Source organism: Vombatus ursinus, unplaced genomic scaffold (assembly GCF_900497805.2).
Source record: "Vombatus ursinus unplaced genomic scaffold, bare-nosed wombat genome assembly UNPS02014770.1, whole genome shotgun sequence".
In the NCBI taxonomy this organism is placed as follows: domain Eukaryota; kingdom Metazoa; phylum Chordata; class Mammalia; order Diprotodontia; family Vombatidae; genus Vombatus; species Vombatus ursinus.
The window spans coordinates 35,812,644-35,833,108 of record NW_020954548.1 but is presented as its reverse complement, the minus strand read 5'-3'; the positions used below and the strand labels follow the sequence as shown (position 1 = coordinate 35,833,108).

General features: G+C 40.6%; 1 protein-coding gene across 1 annotated transcript in view; it reads left to right on the top strand.

Annotated features, from left to right (window-relative positions):
• CACNA1H (calcium voltage-gated channel subunit alpha1 H) overlaps positions 1-20,465 on the top strand; it is a 156,069-nt gene that overhangs the window by 15,088 nt on the left and 120,516 nt on the right. Inside the window, exon 4 of the mRNA XM_027863001.1 lies at positions 15,577-15,736. Coding sequence (XP_027718802.1) covers positions 15,577-15,736 — 160 coding nt within the window. The remainder of the gene's footprint in view (positions 1-15,576; positions 15,737-20,465) is intronic.

Genomic DNA, 20,465 nt, shown 5'->3' with positions numbered 1-20,465 from the left:
GTGTGTGTGTGTGTGTGTGTGTGTGTGTGTGTGTGTGTGTGTGTGTGATTCAGGGGTACATTGTATAGACACCAAATGTTACAGGACTTCAGAAACAAGAGAGATCACTTTGGGCAGGAAAGGATTCCTATAAGACATGGGATTTGGGCTGAGCATAAGGCCCGCTATCTTCTCTTTGCTCCCTGGTGTAATGGACTCCTTCCTCATTTTTTTACCCTTTTTAGAGAAAATCCTAATTCAAACGAGCTCCCTTTAAACCTACTCCCCACCAACTGGGACCTAATGAGGCAATACAGTCCTTCATCACAGACTTATAAGTTTGTTATTGGCCTTTCATTTGTTTAAATGTTCTAGAACATCTCAATAGAGGAATTACTGGGCATGAAGTCAGGAATCCTGGGTTCTGGCCCTGACTCTGTCATTAATTCACTGTATAATATTGGGCAGTTTTTTTCCCTATCAGGACTTCAGTTGCTCCAAATGCCAAATGAAGGGATAGGAGGCATTAAGATAAAATGATAATATCACTGGTTTGGGAGTCAAAGGACCCAGGGTCCACTCCTGCCTCTGCCAATACTTTTGTCCACTTGGACAAATCATTTAACCTCTATAAGCCTGAGTTTCCTTTTATAAAATAAGGGGATTGGACTGGATGGCCTTGAGATCCTTCTCAACTATAAAGGTGAGATCCTGTGATCCTTTGCTTACATTGTCTTGAGGTTCCTTCCATGTGTGACATTCAAGAAATCTATTTCACCTTTGTGTTTATAGGGAGATAGTTAGGTGACTCATTGGATAAAACACCAGACCTGGAAGGAAGGTGAGGAAAGGAAGAGAAAGAGGAGTTCAAATGCAGACTCAGATTCTGCCTGCCTCAGTTGCCTCATCTGTAAAATGGGGATCATAATAGCAACTACTTCCCAGATTGTTGTGAGGATCAAATGATTTAATACGTGTATAGCACATTGCAAACCTTAGAGCACTAAATAAATGTTTGCTTTTGTTATTATGATTATTATTTCAACTAGGGAACCAGGATGACTACTGTACCAGACTATAAATGATAAGGGACTTTCCCTGGTTCCCTCCCCATTGGTTGAGGTTTATATGTGGGCTACATTCTTGCCTAGCAGAACTACTGACATGCATACTGGCCTAGTACCTGAGTCCTCAGAGAAATTAGGCCTAGTATCATGAGTGAAAAATTGACTAGCCAAATCCTACCTGAACTTCAAGGCCCAACTCAAGCCCTATGTCTTCCAGGAAGCCTTCTACATTTCCTCCAGTTCACCCTGAACTAACTTTCTATAGTCCTTATTGTCTGCACCACACAATCTAACCATTACATTCCATATAATTTTAATTACTCTTTCAGGTATATGAGTTTTGTCTCCCAAACAAAATGGAAACTCATCGGGCCAAGGTGTTTATCCTCGTCTTATATCTGCACAGGATTGAGCAGACTGTTGGCGCTCAATAAAAACTGTGGAATGAAACTTTCTTTTTTTCTATCTTTAATCTCCCTTTGTTTAGCTTTATATCTGTAGTAGGGATGGATAAGATTCCACTGGTGTCCAGGGACTGAAACAAATCCTAATGGATCTTGGAAAATCATCCTCAGGACCAATTCTTCCTATTTGATGCCACAGAGTGAATGGTAGCCATCATAGGCATTTAGACATGGACAGTTGAAATGACAAGGAGACACATCAGCACTCATTCACCTGTGTGCACACATGTGTACACACTGCACACGTTTAACAATATCACAACTTACATTTTGAATTCCACTCACACACTCAATTCCATATAATAAATATTCATTACCTACCCTAGATGGTGGGAGAGACAGGAAGATGGAATTAGACATCGTCTATCCTCTTCTTTTGTTATTATTGTTGTTGTTGTCATTGTTCAGTTGTTCAGTCGTTTTTGACTCTTCCTGACCCAACATGCCATAGCATGCCAGCCCTTCTGTCCTCCTTTATCTTCCAAAATCTGTCCAAGTTCATTGTTTCCATGACATTATCTATCCATCTCATCCTCTGCTGTCCCCTTTTCCTTTTGCCTTAAACCTTTTCCCAACCTCAGGGTCTTGTCCAATGCTCTTCTATGAGTCTATCATCAAGTAGAAGGTCACAAGATGTGCGTTATTACTTATAACAAAGTATTAACCTTGCCAGGCAAATAGAGGTCAAACAGTTCTCAAAAGAAAAGAAAACCATTAAGTACAAGAAGTTTACTTTTTCCTTTATGTTATTTATAATAACTTCTCTCATCCTATCCTTGGCAGGAATCTTATTCCGTGATTGATGTCACTCACAACTTGTTGATAACTTAATAATTTCTTAGGAGCCATGATGTACTGCATCCCCCAAGTTTTGCTTTCCTTTATTCTCATGACACTGGGCAGCTAGATGGCACAGTGGACAGAAAGCTGAGCCAGGAGTCAGGAAGACCTGACTTCAGATCCTACCTCAGACATGTACTAGCTGTGCAACCCTGGGAAAGTCACTTCACCTTTTTTTGCCTCAGTTTCTGCATCTGTAAAATGAGCTTGAGAAGGAAATGGCAAACCTCTCCAGTATCTCTGCCAAGAAGACTCCAAATGGAGTCACAAAGAATCAGACGTGACTGAAACGACCAAACAATAAGTCATCTCTAGGTATTCTACCAGAAAGAAATAACATTCCTTCTTTTAATAGAACAGCTGGCATATTTTTCTGTTACTTGAGTGTCTGCAAAGCCTTTTCCTCACAACCCTGTGAAGGAGAGCTAGTATACGGAGCTAAGCCATGTGGTACACGGTGAATAGAGTGCTATGCCTGGAGTCAGGAAGAGCTGAGATCAAATTTGGCCTCAGACACTTTCTAGTTGTGTGACCCTGAGTAAGTCACTTAACCCTTTTTGCCTCAGTTTCCTCATCTGTAAAATGAACTTGAAAAGGAAATAGCAAACCACTCTAGTCTATCTTTGCTAAGAAAACCCCAAATGGGGTCATGAAGAGTCAGACATGACTGAAAAACAACAATTTCTCAGGACAACCAGTCTTTTCTTTCTCTGGCATAGTCACCTTTCTCCAACAACCTTAATCCTCAAACAGTTTGTTGGAGGGGAAGTTCCATTCTCTCATTAGGAGCTCCAATCCCCATTGCACACTGGAGGCCTGTGGAGCTGCTGCTCCGCCTCAGCTGTTTCTAATTAACCTTCTTCCTCCCAGGTAGTCTCTGGGGGTGTGACTTTGCATAGCTGGCTTTTTTAAAGGGCTTCTGCCAGTTTTAACCCTAACCAATACAGATTAAACATAGGTAAACAAGTCGTAAACCACGATAAAAGAACAGATTTCTCCAAAGGGGGATCTTTAGACGTATCCGTAAATATTTTAGAAAGAGTATAGGATTTAGAGCAGACAGTTAGCTTAGAGGTCATCTAGTCTAAATCCCTCATTTTACAGAAGAGTAGACTGAGGCCTACCCAAAAAGGAACATGACTAGCCCAAAGTCACAGATCCAAGATTCGATTTCAAGCTCTCCAAGATTCAAGATTCGATTTCAAATCAGGATTTCTGATTTGATGATTCTGAGGTTCCTTCTGACTCTAAAGCCACTATCTCAAGATATGAGACCTACTTCTTTTTCAACCATAATGTGAACTAAACTCTGCTTGCTAGCCCTAATTTTTATCATTTGAAAAAAGCATTTGAAAATCAGGTCATGTGTCCCCAAATAACAAGATATGGGATTGCTTAAATGAATTGAGTATAACCAAGGATTCTCGTAAGACCATCTGAGAGGCAATTTTGTCTGAGTTGGGGAATAGACCCCAAGTGAAAATTGAAGGCTAACTGCTGATTCATATTATCCATTGTCAATAAATATGATGTACCTTCCCCTCTGGAATCCTATGTTACATAGCGTGTTATTCCAGGCACAGCTCTCACCTTAGAAAAACAAACAGCTAACCATGATTCCCAGTAGGCCAGGGGCATGATTTTTCCCCTATTCAGGACTGTTATCTTCCTTTGCCAGACAACTTTCCCTTCCCATTCCCTTTAGCATTTGGGGTTGCCTAGTACTGCAGTGCCAATGACAAACCCCATCTGCTAGCCATCTTCTCTGAACACTCCGGACGACACTCCAGAAAATGTCAAGTGTCCCAGGGAGAAGATTATTAGTGCCACTTAGGTGGAAAATGAGGAGTATAATTTTTCTTTGCTTCCAATGTGTGCAGGGCCCAGTTTAAATTGCACTGACAAAAAGCACTGAGCTGGATCAGGGAAAAGGCAGCTCATACAGAAAGCCGTGCCTTCCTGGCCGAAGCAATAAATCAGATGGATTTTTAAAAGGCAATTTCGAAGTCATCATTTCCAAGAGCAATGACAGTTTTATCAGCTTTGTTATTTTTTGTTAATCTGGTGGATGGATTGGCCATTCACAAGAATGAAGACGTAATCAAAATGGGCAGAACAGAATGAAAATTGTCCCAGGCTCCCTACGCCGCATCCCTATCTGATCTCCTAAGGACAATGATTTCAACATTCCTAAGAGAAGGACCAAGTAAAAGGGGCTTAGCTCAGTAAGTGCGCAGCTTTGATTCAAAGCCTTTTGGATGCTAGGGTCAGTTATTGAGGAAGGAGGGGGAACAGATATAGGGTCAGGAGTTAATAGGATTCAAGCTAGATTTTGTCCCAGAAATCATCACTGCCAACCTCTTCATTTAAAAGATAAAGAGAGGCAGCTAGGTGGCACAGTGAATAGAGCACTAGTTCTGGAGTCAGGAGGACCTGAGTTCAAATCTGGCCTCAGACACATAACACTCACTAGCTGTGTGACTCAGGTCAAGTCACTTAACCCCAATTGCCTCACAAAAAAAAACAATAAAAGATAAAGAAACTGGGATCCAGGGAAAATAGGAAACATAACAAGTAAGTAATAAAGCTGGGATTTGAACTCAGTTTTATGCACTAGAAATCCAAGGCTCTCTCTACTATATCCTACTCATAGGAGAGTGGCTGGTCAAAACTGGGAGGGAATTCAAAACATGCTAGAAAGATAAAAAATAGACAATAAAACTTCCTTATTATTTGCATGGATTTCTGATCTCATCTGGTTGTGTACTCTCCCCCTACTGAGATAAATAATCCATCCATACCTCCTTGTTCTGTTGGATTCCTGTCCATGTCTTTCCGTAAAGCCTCCATAGGGGATTTCCTCAACATACTGGAGACCTTTCTCTGGTTCTTTTAGTATTGTATTGGTATGCCAATGCATCACCTGGATGTCCGTCCATTTGTGGTCCATCAGTCTTGTTCTGTGACCAGCCCACTTCCTTTTCCACTCAAAGTGTGTCTTTAAAGATACTAAAATCCTTTGTTTAGAATCCAAAGCACTTCATAACCTGGCTTCTTCCTGCCTTTACAATCTTCTTATACCTTCTTCCCCTCCACAAACCTGTGATACAGTAACATGGGCTTCCTTGCTGTTCCTCATACAGTATATTCCTTCTCCCTATTCTAGGCATTTTCACTGTCTGTCCTCCATACCTGTAACATTGTCCTTAATTTCTACCTGCCGGATTTCTTTGTTTCCTTTAAGTCCCAGCTAAAATCCCACCTTCTGCAAGAAACTTTTCTGGTCCTCCTTCAGGCTAACACCTTCCATCTGAGATCATCCCCAATTTATCCTGTATAGATCTTGTTTGTACATAGTTGCTTACATGTTGCCTCCTTCATTAGATTGTAAGCTCCTTGAAAGCAGGAACATTTTTTGGTTTGGTTTGTGCCTTTCTTTGTATCCCCAGTGCTTAGCACATGCAAGTACCCAACACATAGTAGGTCCTTCACAAATGCTACTTGACTGACTGACTACTCCTTGAAGGCATATCATCATTATTAAGATGAAATTTATCAGGAATAGATATCAAGTCCTACATAGACTTAAAAACCACTGCAACCATACATAATGGCTGTGGTTACTGGTAGATCACCAAAAAATATAAGTTAGTAGTGTACGACATGATGGCCAAGAGAACTAGCATGATCTTCAGCTTCCTGAACACAGGCATAGTATCCAGAAGAAAGGATTTTGGTAGCCTCATTACTCCGTCCTCTTCAGATAACATCTGTTATCATAACATTTATTCATTATATTCATATATGTCATATAAAATATTCAGTATATGTCATATAATATAATATATTCATTATATTCATATAGTCATCTATAACATTTATATATCTGTAACATCTATTCATTGTGTTGAGGACCAGGCAACACATTTTCGGAAGGATAGATTGGGAGCCCTCATGAAGGGGTGACTAGAATGATGAGAAGTTGAGAAATGAAATCATGTGAAAACTGTTTGAAGTCACCAAAGATGATTAGTATGGGGCCAAGAAGACTTAGGCCATGTGTGTGTGTGTGTGTGTGTGTGTGTGTGTATGTGTGTGAATGTACATACATATACATATGCATGTGTGTATATGTGCACATACACACATTAGGGCTGTCTTCAAGTATCTGAAAGGCTGCATAGACAGGAGGAATCTAATCACCATGGCTCCATAGGATAGAACTAAGATCAGTGTGTGGAAATAACAGAGAAGTCAAATTCAGCAGAAAATAAAAAGCAGCTTTCTCCAGTCAGACCTATCCAAGAATGGAAGAAACTATACAGGAAGTGATAAGTACTCTATCACTGACAGCTCCCTCTTAGTGATGCCATAGAAGGGGATTGCTAAGGTGGAAAATGGTTACTTTGTTGTGTTGTTGTTCAGTCATATCTAACTCTTCATAACCCCATTTGAGGCTTTCTTGGCAAAGATACTGGAGTGGTTTGCCATTTCCTTCTTCAGCTTATTTTATAGATGAGGAAACTGTGGCAAACAGGGTTAAGTGACTTACCCAGGGTCATATAGCTAGTAAGTGTCTGAGGTCAAATTTGAATTCAGGAAGGGGAGTCTTCCTGTTTTCAGGCCCAGCATTCTATCCACTGTGCCACCTACCTGCCCAAAGTGGTTATTAGATGACTTTGAAGATTGATTTTGAACCCCAAGATTACATGTTTGCAGTAAGTTATCTCCATAATTAAATTATAAGCTCTTGGAGGCCAGGGACCATGTCTTTTTAAAATTCCTCTTCACTGCTAGAACTAACAACAATGGCTAGAAGTTGTGAAGGGGGGCAAATTCAGGCTTGATATTAAGAAAATGCTTCCCAGTGTTTAGTGAAATGAGCTGCCTAGAGAAGTAGTGGATCCCTCCACTCGAGCTCCATTTGTCCAATCCAGAGTGGCAGGAATTTTCTAGTAGATATTATTGCTTTTGTTGTTCAGTTGCTTTCATTCATTCCCAACTCTTCCTGACCCCATTTGGGGTTTTCTTGGCAAAGTCATGGAGTGGTTTGCTATTTCTTTCTCCAGCTCATTTTACAGATGAAGAAACTGAGGTAAATAGAGTTAAATGACTTGCCCAGAGTCACACAGCTAGTAAATGTCTAAGTCTATATTTGAACTAAGGAGGAGTCTTCCTGACTCCAGGCCATGCACTTTATTTACTGTGCCACCTAGCTGCCCTATTGATCAGTAGCTATTCATATTTTCTGGATCACCTTTTAGGGTAATAATATAGCCAAGATCTTTTCTATTCTTTAGGTGTCTTTATTTCCCTAAGATATCATATAAAATGACCTCTCAGTGCTTTCAATATTTTGTCATGTCCAGAACAGATTTCTTCAGTGTGTACTTAATCTGATCCAGTCACTACTCCTGATTTCATTTTCTTAAGTGCCAATTCAATCTCATATAGCAAGCACATCGGGAACATAGGAGTTAGACTCCAAATCTGGTGATTCCACTATCACTGATGATAAAAATAGATTTCTTTTTAGAAACATAGTCAAATTTGTTCCATTTTCTGTCTATTTGTTTTATCTGTGAATGATCTCAGTATGATGTGGCCCAGCTGGGTCTTGTGCCAAGCTTTTTTGAAGATTTGTTATTGCTTCCGCTTCTTTCCAATGTTTTATGAAGTATTGCTGTTCATAGGCTTCCGCTATCCTCCTTTGTAAGAGTTTAAAAATGAATCTGTATTCTAAATCAACGTTGCCTTGGGCTTCCAGGTACCTTTCACTGATAAGGTGCTGAACTATTGGTGGGCTAAGGTGATTTCTGGCTCTTTGGGCCTCCTCCTTGTGATAACTTTTTAATTATCAGTTTATCTATCATAAGACGTGGTGATAATGAAAGCATAATCCTTAGCCTTTTCCCATTTCCCATCTTTCAACATCATCAGCCCATGGGTCAGGTTAACATTGCTATAATTGTTGGCAGTATTCCTTCAGCTGTATCCTTTCTTCTAATTCAACATTGACCGTGTCTCCTCATCTTTATTATTTTTTCTAATCTAATATTGTTTTGAAAATTGGCTTTGAGTGATCAATGATCTGCTTGGACATAAACAATTGATTCCAATATGACACCTACCAGTCATTTTCTATCTAAGATACAGTCAGTTTCATTTTTTGAGGAGTTTTTATTGTTGGCCATGTCTAGTGTCCTCTAACTCACTTCTAGAAGTATACATAATGTACAAGGGTGAGGCCTCTGGATACTCAACAATCCTTTGGCTTCCTTTGTTTCTCAAACCTAAGATGTCTTTCCCAACATGCTTTTTAATCATCCTCCCCCGTAACACTTGTACCTTGAAGTCACAGTGACAAAGTATGTGGTGATTAGGTTTGGAAGATCAGGTACTTTGTGAGATTTCTCTGCCTTTTCATTTTCTACAATAGATATTGGCACAGAAGCTGTAATTGTCTTTTTTTTTCATCTCATTGATGTGTTTTGCTTTTACATTACAAACATTTTACAGATTATTCCCATTCCATGATAGGTCTCTTATAACAACATAAAACAGTTAAGTAAAACTAAAACTATAGTTTAATACTAATAAAACTACTAATAAATTCAAAGCAAAACTGCATGCATTATTTCACATCTATAATCCCCTTACCTCTCTAATTTTGAAAATTAATAGCAATCTATCTTCTCTCCTTCCTATTTCTACCCTATTAGAAAAAAAAGAAAAGAAAGAAAAGAAAAACAAATATCTTATAACAAATATGCAGAGTCAAGCAAAACAAATTCCCTCAATGGGGGTATACAAACATAGATCTGTAATTGCCTTTGTGAGTTTTTTTGTTTGATTGATTGTTTTTGCTTATGCTCATTGTCAGCACTCCAAGATGACATGATCCAGTACCCCATGGAATGAGGTTTCTCACTGCTTCTAGATGCATAATGAAACCAACTCCGTCAGATCCTTGCTTCTGCAAGACCTCATGAGACATCCTTCTGTTTAACTGAACCCTTCTTTGCCTCCTCATTTTGTGTATCCTCAATGATGTCATAGGATAATAGATTTCAAATTTGAATAGACCTTCATCTCACCCAAACCCCCTAATTTTATATAAGAAGAAACTGAAATCCAAAATGGTTAAGGGATTAATAGAATCACTTAATAGACTAGAATTAATAGCCCAGGGTTATACAGGGAGTAAGTGTCAAATCTGGGTCTCAAAGCCAAGTTTCTCCTGATGCAGTTGAAACTCATTTTGACCTTGTACTTTAACATAAAATAATGTGATTTTAGATTTTTAAACAAGCCAATGAGACCATGAACCAAAAGGTATCAGTGAGAAGAACTAAGAGGAGGGTCATTCAACAGACATAACAATTCTTGTCTGTCTAATCTAAGGTAGCAGGATGGTGTAGTGGATAGAATGCTAGTTTTAGAATCAAGAAGGTCTGACTCCCAGTCTGAGTTCAAATCCTGCCTTGGATACTTACTAGCCACGTGACCCTAGCCTAATCACTTCACCTCTGTCAGCCTCAGTTTCCTCATCTGTAAAATGGAATTAATAATAGTACTTATCTCACAAGGCTGCTGTGAGGAGCAAATGACATACATACACACAGAGAGACATGTATATATGTGTATATATAAAGGGTTTTGCAAACCTTAAAGCTCTATGTAAATGTTACCTATTGTCATCATTACTCATGTAGCCCCTGATTATAGGCCTAGACACAGGGGTGGGGAACATGTGGCCTCAAGGCCACATATAGCCTTCTAGGTCCTTGGGTGTGACCTTTTGCCTGAGTCCAAGTTTTACAGAATAAATGCTTTTATGAACGGAATTTGTTCTTTGAAGTTTGGATTCAGTCAAAGGGCTTCACTTGAGGACCTAGAGGGCCACATGTGGCCTCAAGGCCGCAGGCTCCCCAACCCTAGTAGAGCTTCCCAAAGTCTTGATTCCTTTTTCATTCTTCACACAGGATGTAATATATTGCTTTTATCATATCATTTCCCAACTCAGAAACTTTCGAACACTCCTTGTTACTTATTGGTTCAAGTTCATATTTATGTGGTTGTTTCATCCAATAGTATGTCAATCCAGTAGTCTTTGGACAACAAATTAACAATTTAGAATAATTATAGTTAAGTTTATGTTCATGGGCATTATAAAAATTGCAAGATTCTTAAGCTCTATCTCTTTCCACCACCGCATAACCGTCATTGAAGCGAAGGATAGAGGTTTTTATAAAAGATAAAATAGGTAGTTTCAAACACATAAAGTTAAAATTTTTTCAAGGCAAAATCAATGTAGCTAGGATAAGAAAAGAAACTGTCATTTGGGAGAAAAAAAACTTTGCATCAAATATCTGATAAAGTTCTGATAGCTTAATTATATAGGGAATTGACATCAATATTTAAGACCAATAGCCATTCCATCACAGACACATGGTCAGAAGACATGGACAAACAGTTCTCAAAAGAAGAAATGCAGAATGCCAATGATCATCTGAAAAATTATCCGAATCACCAACAATAAGAGAAATATTAATTACAACAACTTTGAGGTTTCAGCTTGCAGTCATCAAAAGTCTGAGAATGATGTAATACAGAAAGAGCCTATTTTGAGGGAGTTATGGGAGGACAGGCACAACAGTACACTGTCTATTGAGTTGTGAATGGAACCAACCACTCTGGGAGGTGTTTTTGATTTATGTAGAAAAGCCATTAATATGTTTATATCCTTTGACCCAGTGATGCTTCTTCTAGGTATATACTCCTAAGGAGGTCAAAGGCTGAAAGAAAAACCCTATATATACCAATATACTCATAGTAATACTTTTGTTGGTCACAAAGAACTCAAAACAAAGTGGGTATCCTTTGGTGAAACTAAAAAAAAACTGTGGTATGGTAATGAAATGGAATGTTTTATGATGAGAAATTTCAAAAATTAGGAATTCAGAGATATATAGGATGACTTCCATTAGATTTGTAAGCTGCTTGAAGGCAGGGGCTGGTTTTTGCCTTTTCTTGTATCACCAATGCTTATCACAGTGGCCCATAATAGGTGCTTAATAAATGTTTGCTAATTGGTTATTGATCAATTGTATAAATTGATACAGAGTGAATTAAGTAGAACAAGGAAAGCCACCTACATAAGTACACAATGTAAATGAAATGAATAGTGAACAGAACTTGATCTCTCAATCTCTCAGAAGGGAAATGGGGACTATGGGAGCAGAATACTACATACTCTATTAGATGGGGCCACAATAAAGGTTAATTCTGGGGGGGCTGTACTCACTGTTGTATTTTTTTATTAATTTATTTTGATTTATCAACAATCATTTCCATAAGATTTTGAGTTTTAAATTTTTCTCCTCCTCCCTCCCCGCCTCCTTCCCCAAGACAGTGTGCAGTCTGATATAGGCTATACATATACACTCCTATTAAACATATTTTCACTTTAGTGATGTTGTAAGGAAGAATTAGAACCAAAAAAGGAACCATAAGAAAGAGGAAACAAAAAAAAACCAGAAGAAAAAAATAGCAAACAGTATGCTTCTATCTGCATTCAAACTCCATAGTTCTTTCTTTGGATGTGGATAGCATTTTCTATCATGAGACTGTGGAGAAGTCTTAGATCCTTGCATTGCTGAGAAAGACTAAGTCTATCAACGTTAGTCATCGCACAACATGGCTGTTACTGTGTACAATGTTCTCCTAGTTCTGCTGACTTCACTCAGCATCACTCCTGTATCAGTTAATTTTGCTTAACTCTTTTTCTTTTACAAGGGAGGGATCAGTGCAATGCAGATATCTACAGAAATAATGATTTTTGTCAAATAAGTAGACTGGGTGTGGTGACACATGTCTGTTTTCCCTGCTGCTAGAGGAGTCTGAGGCTAATGGATCCCTTGAGTTTGAGAGTTCATAGCTACAGAAAGAATAAGGTTAGTCAGGCGTCTGCACCAAGACTAGTGCTAATGGGATAAGCCCCCAGCTGAATGGACAGCCACCAGGCTGCCTAAGGAGAGTCAGAGAAAGGGAGCAGGTAATAGGTTCATGATGATCATTATTGGAATGGGAAGAAAGAGAGAGAGAGAGAGAGAGAGAGAGAGAAGGAAGGAAGGAAGGAAGGAAGGAAGGAAGGAAGGAAGGAAGGAAGGAAGGAAGGAAGGAAGGAAGGAAGGAAGGAAAGAAGGGAAGGAAGGAAGGAAGGTAAAGAAAGGTTCCATCCACTTCTGAAGCCTATTGTACTAAAGAACCTTTTACTGTAATTGGTTAGCAGTGGGAACGTATTGTAGGCTCCACACTCGAGGAGTTCCCTAGAACCATAGAATTTTTGACTTGGGAGGGACCTTAGCGATGACCACATCTGTCTTTCCCATTTGACAAGGGAGGCCCAGAAAGTGCCCAAGGTCACACGTGATCAAAATCGTCTTACAATTAATCTGGCAGTATATGCAGGATGGATTGAAAGGCAGAACACAGCTAGAAGAGAACTCTAAGAGTCTGGGTGAAAGGTGACAAGCCATAACCAGGGTGGTGACAGTGGCAATAACAAAGGAGAGAGCTGATATGAGATTTTTTTTTAAAAAAATGAGAACAAATATGATGGACAGGGCTATTTATTTTATGGAAGTGGCTGAGGTAAGGCAGAAGGAAAAATCAAAGATGACTGAGATTTGGGGCCTGGATGACATAAAGATGAACTCATCAAGTCAACCATGACAGTCATTAGATTGGAAGCACTGGATTTTTATTGTCACACTGTGCCATCTCCCCCCTCCCTCCCCATTCCTACACTCCCTGAAGTCCTCGATGGTCCTGGGCACCCAGTTGCCTCTCCCACTAAGAGTAGCAATAAAGGCCCAGATGTCTATAAGCTGTCACACTTGTCACTTCTAGCTCCACAACGTGTCTCTTATACTTCCTCTTCTTTCTGGTCAGCCACCACCTTAGTTCAGGGCCTCTTCCACTCTTACCTGGACTATTGCAGTGGCCTCCTCATTGGGCTGTCTGGCCTCCATACCTAGAATGCTTCCCCTTCTCACCTCCCCACTTCCTGAAGCCTCTGGTTTCCTTTCAAACTCAGCTCAAGCACCATCTTCTCCATGAAGTCTTTCTTGAGCCCTTGTATTAATTTTGTGTTTGTTCCATGCATATTTATCTATGTCTCCCCCATTAGAATATAAGCTCCTTGAGGGGAAGAGATGGTTTCCTTTTGTCTTTTGTATCCCCTACAATTGGCACAGTGCCCACCACAGAGCTGACGCTTAAGCGCTTGCTGGTGGATTGATGGACTGATGTTCTGAGAAGCAGTTTGGTGTTGCCAGAAGAGCACTGGACTTTGACAAGACTTGGGTTTGGGGATAAGGTTTCATTACTCATTAGTTGTATGACCCTGAACAAAGCTGCTTAACCTTTAGAAGCCTTAGTTTCTTCATCTGTAAAATATAGACAATAATTCTCATTAGGGGACTCCTTCCTTCCTACCAAGCTGGCAGGGTTGTTGTGAAGGTTGTTGTGATTATCTGGCAGGATTATAGAGCCTTTCAAGCACTACAGAAGCATGACCTGCTTCCTGCCTTGGGTCCCAGGAACACCCTTCAAGAACCCCACTGGACATCCTGGTGATCAGGCTGTGCCCATGCATATGCCCCAGACAGATGGCACCAAAGGCAAGGAAAAGAAGGGTGATTTCTTTTAAAGACTTTCTGCACTTCATAATAGCCTTTTACTGAGTTGGCCCTGGACCAGAATCCCAGAGGGAAAGCTATATATGATTTGGGTCAAGTCATTTCACTTCTCTGGGACTTACCTCCTTCATCCGTAAAATTGGTTAATAATCACCCTTGGCTACCTACCTTAAATATAAGCATAGGACCCTGGAGTCACCAAGCTTGTGAGTCAATGCTGATCTCTACTGGGCTTTATACCACAATTCATGGAATGGAGAAAATCCCAAGGAAACTCCATAGGAAAAAAATGAAGCTTAGAAATCTGGATAAAATAGTTATACTTTTCAAAAGACATTTAAGTCTATTCTTTTTTTTTCTTTTTTTGGGGGGGGGTAGGCAATGGGGTTAGGTGACTTGCTCAGTGTCACACAGCTGGTAAGTATTATGTGTCTGAGGCCAGATTTGAACTCAGGTCCTCCTGAATCCAAGGCCAGTGCTCTAGCCACTGCACCACCTAGCTGCCCCCCTAAGTTTATTCTTTTATTGACTCCCAGCAATAGCCCTGAGAGTGAGAGAGGATAGATTTTTTTCCATTTGGCAGATGAGGAAACTGAGACCCAGAATGGTAAAGTGATTTGCTTAAAGTCACAGAACCAGTGGATAACAGAGCTGATCAGCTCAACAAACTCAGCCAACATTGACTAGAGCATCTATTCTGCGACATCACACTGGTGGAAGGTGCAAAAATGACAAATGAGAGTCTCTCTTCTCAAGGAGCCTCTAGTCTAAAGGGGAAAGTTGGGGAAGGTTGGGACCACATGATATGAAATCTACCCAAATAAGAATGATACCAAGGAGGATGTGATCTGTGCGATCAGTGGGGTGCAGTCAAAGGAAAGCTTCCAAGAGGTAGTAATGAGAAGGGAGTGCATTCCAGACACAAGGAACAGCCTGCAGGAGAAAAGAATGAAATCAGGGACCAGCTGATGGTGCTGTTTATCCAAGACAGGCAAGACAGACTGGAAAGAAGAGTAATCTTCAGTCATTGGTGACAAGTAGGTTGGAGACAGGTCATGGACAGGGTTGAAGGTTAGCATCAAAGAGAACTGAGAAGCTCTGATGGTTTGTTATTTTTCTCATGCCTCCAATAATCAAAGCTGTGATTGGTCCCGAAGTCCACATCCCAAGTGCCCAACCAACCAGAGCACCTTTGGCAAGTGTCCCAGTGTCCCAATCCCCTGTTTGGGAGACAAATTTGCCATCTTCTCTTGCCATCCTATCCAGGGGTCAATGTGGCCATTTATGGTCATAGGATCATAGTTTAAGAATCGGAGGGGACCTTTAGTGACCATCTGATTCAATTCCTTCATTTTACAGATGAGGAACCGCGTCCAAGAATGGTAAAGTGACCTGGCCCTGGGCCATGCAGCCAGTAAGTGGGAGAGCTGCTAGTCAAAGCCATGACGCCTCCCATCCCACATACTATCCTGCCTCCCACTGTGAAGTAACATGTGTTCCGTCTTCTTGTCTCCCTCACAGGCATGCGGATCCTGGTGACATTGCTGCTGGACACGCTGCCTATGCTGGGCAACGTCCTTCTCCTCTGTTTCTTTGTGTTCTTCATCTTTGGCATCGTGGGTGTGCAGCTCTGGGCTGGACTTCTGAGGAACAGATGCTTCCTGGACAACAACTTTGCCAGGTGGGTGCCAAGCAATTGGGTATAGGCAGGATGGACCCTACACTTAGGGTTAGAGAATAGAGTGAGGATTCATATGAACTGCAACAGGGATAGCTTCTGTCGGAATAGGCTGCCAGGAGGCCCTGCAGGTCAGACCATGCATTCATCTCCATGGTCTCATGCAAGTGCTATTATCATCCCCATCTTACAGATGAGAGAATTGAAGCTCACAGGGAAGAAAAAAGATGTGGCATCTTAAACTTGGCAGAGTATTTTACATGAATTATGTCACTTGAGCCTCATAACAATCCTTCCAGGTTGGTACCACAGATATTATTGTCCCTATTTTACATATGAGCAAACTGAGGCACACAGAATTCACATTGTTAGTAAGTGTTAGAGGTGGAATTTGAACCCAGGTATTCTGGACTCCACTCTGTTACTAAGTCATTGGAAAGAACACATGACTTGAAGTCATGGGATCATACATGTCTAGAGATGGAAGGGCACTCAGAAGCTCATTTTACAATTAAGACCCAGGCAAATTAAGGGACAGCCCCAAGGTCACACAGCTAGTAAATACCCACCAAAGGTGGGCTGTGAACCCACACCCACTGACTCCAGAGCTATATTCTCTTAATTGTACTATGCTATTATATATATATATTATATATATTATATATATTATACATATATATAATATATAATATATATATATATTATACCATGCTGTACTATTGATTTGGGGCTTGGTTACTATGTGTTGTAACTATGTGTTGTTGTTGTTCAGTCTTTCTTTTAAGTCATGTCTGATTCTTTGTGACCTCATTTTGGGTTTTTCTTGGCAAAGACTCTGGAATAGTTTGCATTTCCTTCTCCAGCTCATTTTACAGATGAGGAAACTGAGGCAAACAGGGTCCAATGACTTGCCCAGGGTCACACAGCTAGTAAATGGTTCAGGCCTCATTTGAACTCAGATCTTCCTGCCACTCTATCCACTGAGCCATCTAGCTGCCCCAATAGCTATATGACCTGGGGCAAATTATTTAACAGTACTGGGCTTCGTTTTTTTCTGCTGTAAATTGAGAGGATAGGGCTGAAGTCTCTTCCAGTACTAACAACCTACAAACTTGCCCAAAGCAGCAGCTAATAAGAGTCAGGACAAGGATTAGAGCCCAGAGCACTTTCCCATCTGCCCTGAAAGGGCCTGGGGACTGGGTAATGCTAGAAGGACCAATGAGAAATGCTGTGGCCATCGGCTCAGGTGACCACCAGTCTGAGGAGGAAGCCAGCCCACTGGCTTGAGAGACTTTATAACTATGTGACCCTATGCGCTCTGAGCCTCAGTTTCCCTACCTATAAAATGGAGTAATAATAGCACATATTTCCCAGGGATATTATGAAGATCCAATTAGGCAATAAATGTAAAGAGCTCTGCAAACACATCCATTTCAACTATTATGAGAGACCATGTGACATAATGGATGGAGTGCTGGACTTGGAGTCAGGAAGTCCTAGGTTTGAGTCGTGTGTCAATTACTTACTTCTTGATGTGTGACCTGATCTGCTCACTTAAATTCTCTCAGCCTCAGTTTTTTTCATCTATAAAATGGGGTAATAATAGCACCTACCTCACTGGGTTTCTATGAGGGTCAAATGAGATAATATGTGGAAAAGCATTTTGCAGATCTTAAAGTACAAAATAAATATCAGCTATTATTATCTGCAAGCTTGGTTTTTATGATTGGGCCATGTTAGCAGGCCCGGCAGTCAAGATGTGCTTGGGAGGAAGCTTGTGACAGTGTTTGTTTTGCCTCTTGGTTACCTGGAGGGGACATCTGGTTGCTAAAGCTAAAAATGTCCTGACGGGGACCTCAGGCTGCCCTCTCTGGCAGTTACCAACTAGTCACGTCTCCAAGGGACACAGAGAATAGAAGCAGCCATGACCCCTTCTGAGAATTCAGGTTGGCATTGGCCTTTGGGGAAAAGCTGCCCTCTTTAGAGAGACAACATGGTGGGAAAAAAAAAGACCCAGGGTAAGATGCCAGCTCTGACACTTACCAGCTGAGTAATCATGGACAAATCACTTTGCCTTAGTTTTCCCATCTGTAAAATGGGTTTGTTTGTTTTTTAAAGAGTGCTTGCTCCACCTACCTTATAGGATCATTGGGAAGATTTTTTGTGTGCTTTATAGAATTATAGCAATGTAAGCTGTTGGTACTCCTAACAAATTCTTAATTTGGACCTCTACATTCAAGGTAACTCAAGCCCAACTCATGAGGGTGATTTCTTCAACAGGTTTGAGAGCTTAGAGTTGTTTCCCAAAAGGCTATTTTGGTATCATAGATATTTTGGCCTATCCTTCATATTCTCTACTTTCATCAACCCCTGCTTTGGGCTTTATTGTCGTTGTTCAGTTGTTTCATGCTCAACTCTTTGTGACCCCATTTGGAGTTTTCTTGGCATAGATACCGGAGTGGTTTGCCATTTCCTTCTCCAGCTCATTTTATAGATAAGAAACTGAGGAAAACAGGATTAAGTGACTTGACCAGGGTCACACAGCTAATAAATGACTGGAGCCAAATTTTAACTTGGCAAGATGAGTCTTCCTGACTCCAGGGCCAGCATTCTATCCACTGAGCTACCTAGCTGCCCCAGCATTGGGCTAGAATCGATCAGTCAATCAACAAACATTTATTAAGCACCTACTGTATGCCTGACTCTGTTCTAGGTACTAGAGAGAGAAAAAACAAAATTATATAGTCCCTGCCTTCAAAGAGTTTATATTTTGCTAGATATTTCTTTTTCTGTGAGCCTTGCCCCATGTGGGTTATTATACACCTCAGTCCCTGGCATCATTCAGGTACTCCAAGATCTGTCATCCTGTAGAATGGTAGTCCCTCGATACAAGAAGGCTTAGAGCCTCAGTGTAAGCAAGAAATCTGGAAAGACAGAGAAGGACGTGCTGGGAACAGACTTTGTATTTGCAGGCACGTTCCTCAGTGAAAAGTAATCTCTGTGTTCAGATGCAGTGGTCTTTTAGGAGAATGTGACTGAGATGAAATTCTCTTTCTCCTGCATATCCCTTCCCCTCTTAATGGCCCATGGATCTTTCACTGCTGTTATTAAAGGAAGGCTGATACAAGTTTTCTCTCTTTTTAAAAAATGACTGGTTTTCTTTCTTCACTTGCCTGTGTTAAAAAATGGATGAAAGTATGCTTCCTGGATGACCATGAGGGGTGAGTCTAGTCCCATCTCTCTGTCCATCTTTTCCTTCTGGAGCACTTCTTCACAAACCTTCGAACCCTAGCTCCAAATTCACCTCCCAAGGCAAGGAGCCACAAAGTAGAGAGAATGATGGACTTGGAGCCAGGAAGATCTGGATTCAGGTCTTGCCTCAGATACTTACTGGCTAGCTATGTGAGCTTGGACAAGTCACCGAATCTCCCTGTGCCTCAGGGTCCTCATCTGTCAAATGAGGGATCTTTCTCCAGGCAGCCCTCCTTGATCCCACTTTAGCACACCTTCCCCTGAGATCCTTTTGCCCTCATCATTTGAGCCGCACAGTCTAACACTTGATTCTCTACTGACTTATCACATGGACCACCCACACATGCACAAGTCTTATCTCTGGTTGTTGTTGTTTGTCCTTCATTCTCAAAGAGAGCTATGATATCATTAGATTAGGAGCTTCTCGAGGGCAGAGATCCTCTCTTCCCTACAGTACCCAGCAGAGGGTGCTGCACTTCCTTCCCTCTTACCATGATCATTATTTCATTCTTCTCTGCTTCATGTTGGATGGAACTCATCTAGAAGCAGTGCCCATAAAAGATACTCTCCTTCGATGATTCCTTTATGTTTAGTGTTCAGCAAACTATTGCTCAGGTGGAACAAATTATTTACTATTTGTAATCGAGTGAAAGCACTGGGATTATTAGTGCTGTTATTCATTACTGTCATAGCTCCTTATATAATACTTAAGAGTTGACAAAGCACTTTAAATCCATTATTTTGTTTGGCCTTGTCCACAAGCCTTTGATAACTAAGGCAACTATTTTTTTTCCCATTTTGCTGATGAGGAAAGTGAATCCAAGCTCAGTAAAGTGATTTGCCCAAGGTCATATAGTAAGCAGCAAAGCTGTAATTCAAGCCTGCATTCTACCAAAACACATGGAGAAAAAAACATAACACTTTCAAAGAAGTATATAAATCAGGGAATGTGAATATAAGGCAAATTAGCACATAAGGGAATAAAGTCATATAGTACAAGATTAGGTTAATAATAATAATAACAATAATAATATTAATAACAACAGCTAATATTTATGTAATGCCTTAAGGTTTAGAAGGGGCTTTACAAACATTATCTTAATTGATCCTCACAACAGCCCTGGAAGGTAGGCACTATGATTATCACCATTTTATAGATGAAGAAACTGAGGCAGACACTGGTTAAATGACTTGCCCAAGGTCATATAACTAGCCAGTCCCTGAAACCAGATTTGACTCCAGGTCTGGCATTCTATCCACTATGCTACTGTCTGCCTCTGGGATGGTTTTATGGAGCCCATAAGTTCCATGTGGTATTTTGAAGGAAGAAGGTGTAGATTGATGACAAAGAGTAGGGATGGGAATTTCAGATAAGGCCAATGCTATGTAACAAGGAAGGAAAGAAGGAAGGAAGGAAAAGAAGGGAGGAAGAGAGGAAAGGAAAGGAAAGGAAAGGAAAGGAAAGGAAAGGAAAGGAAAG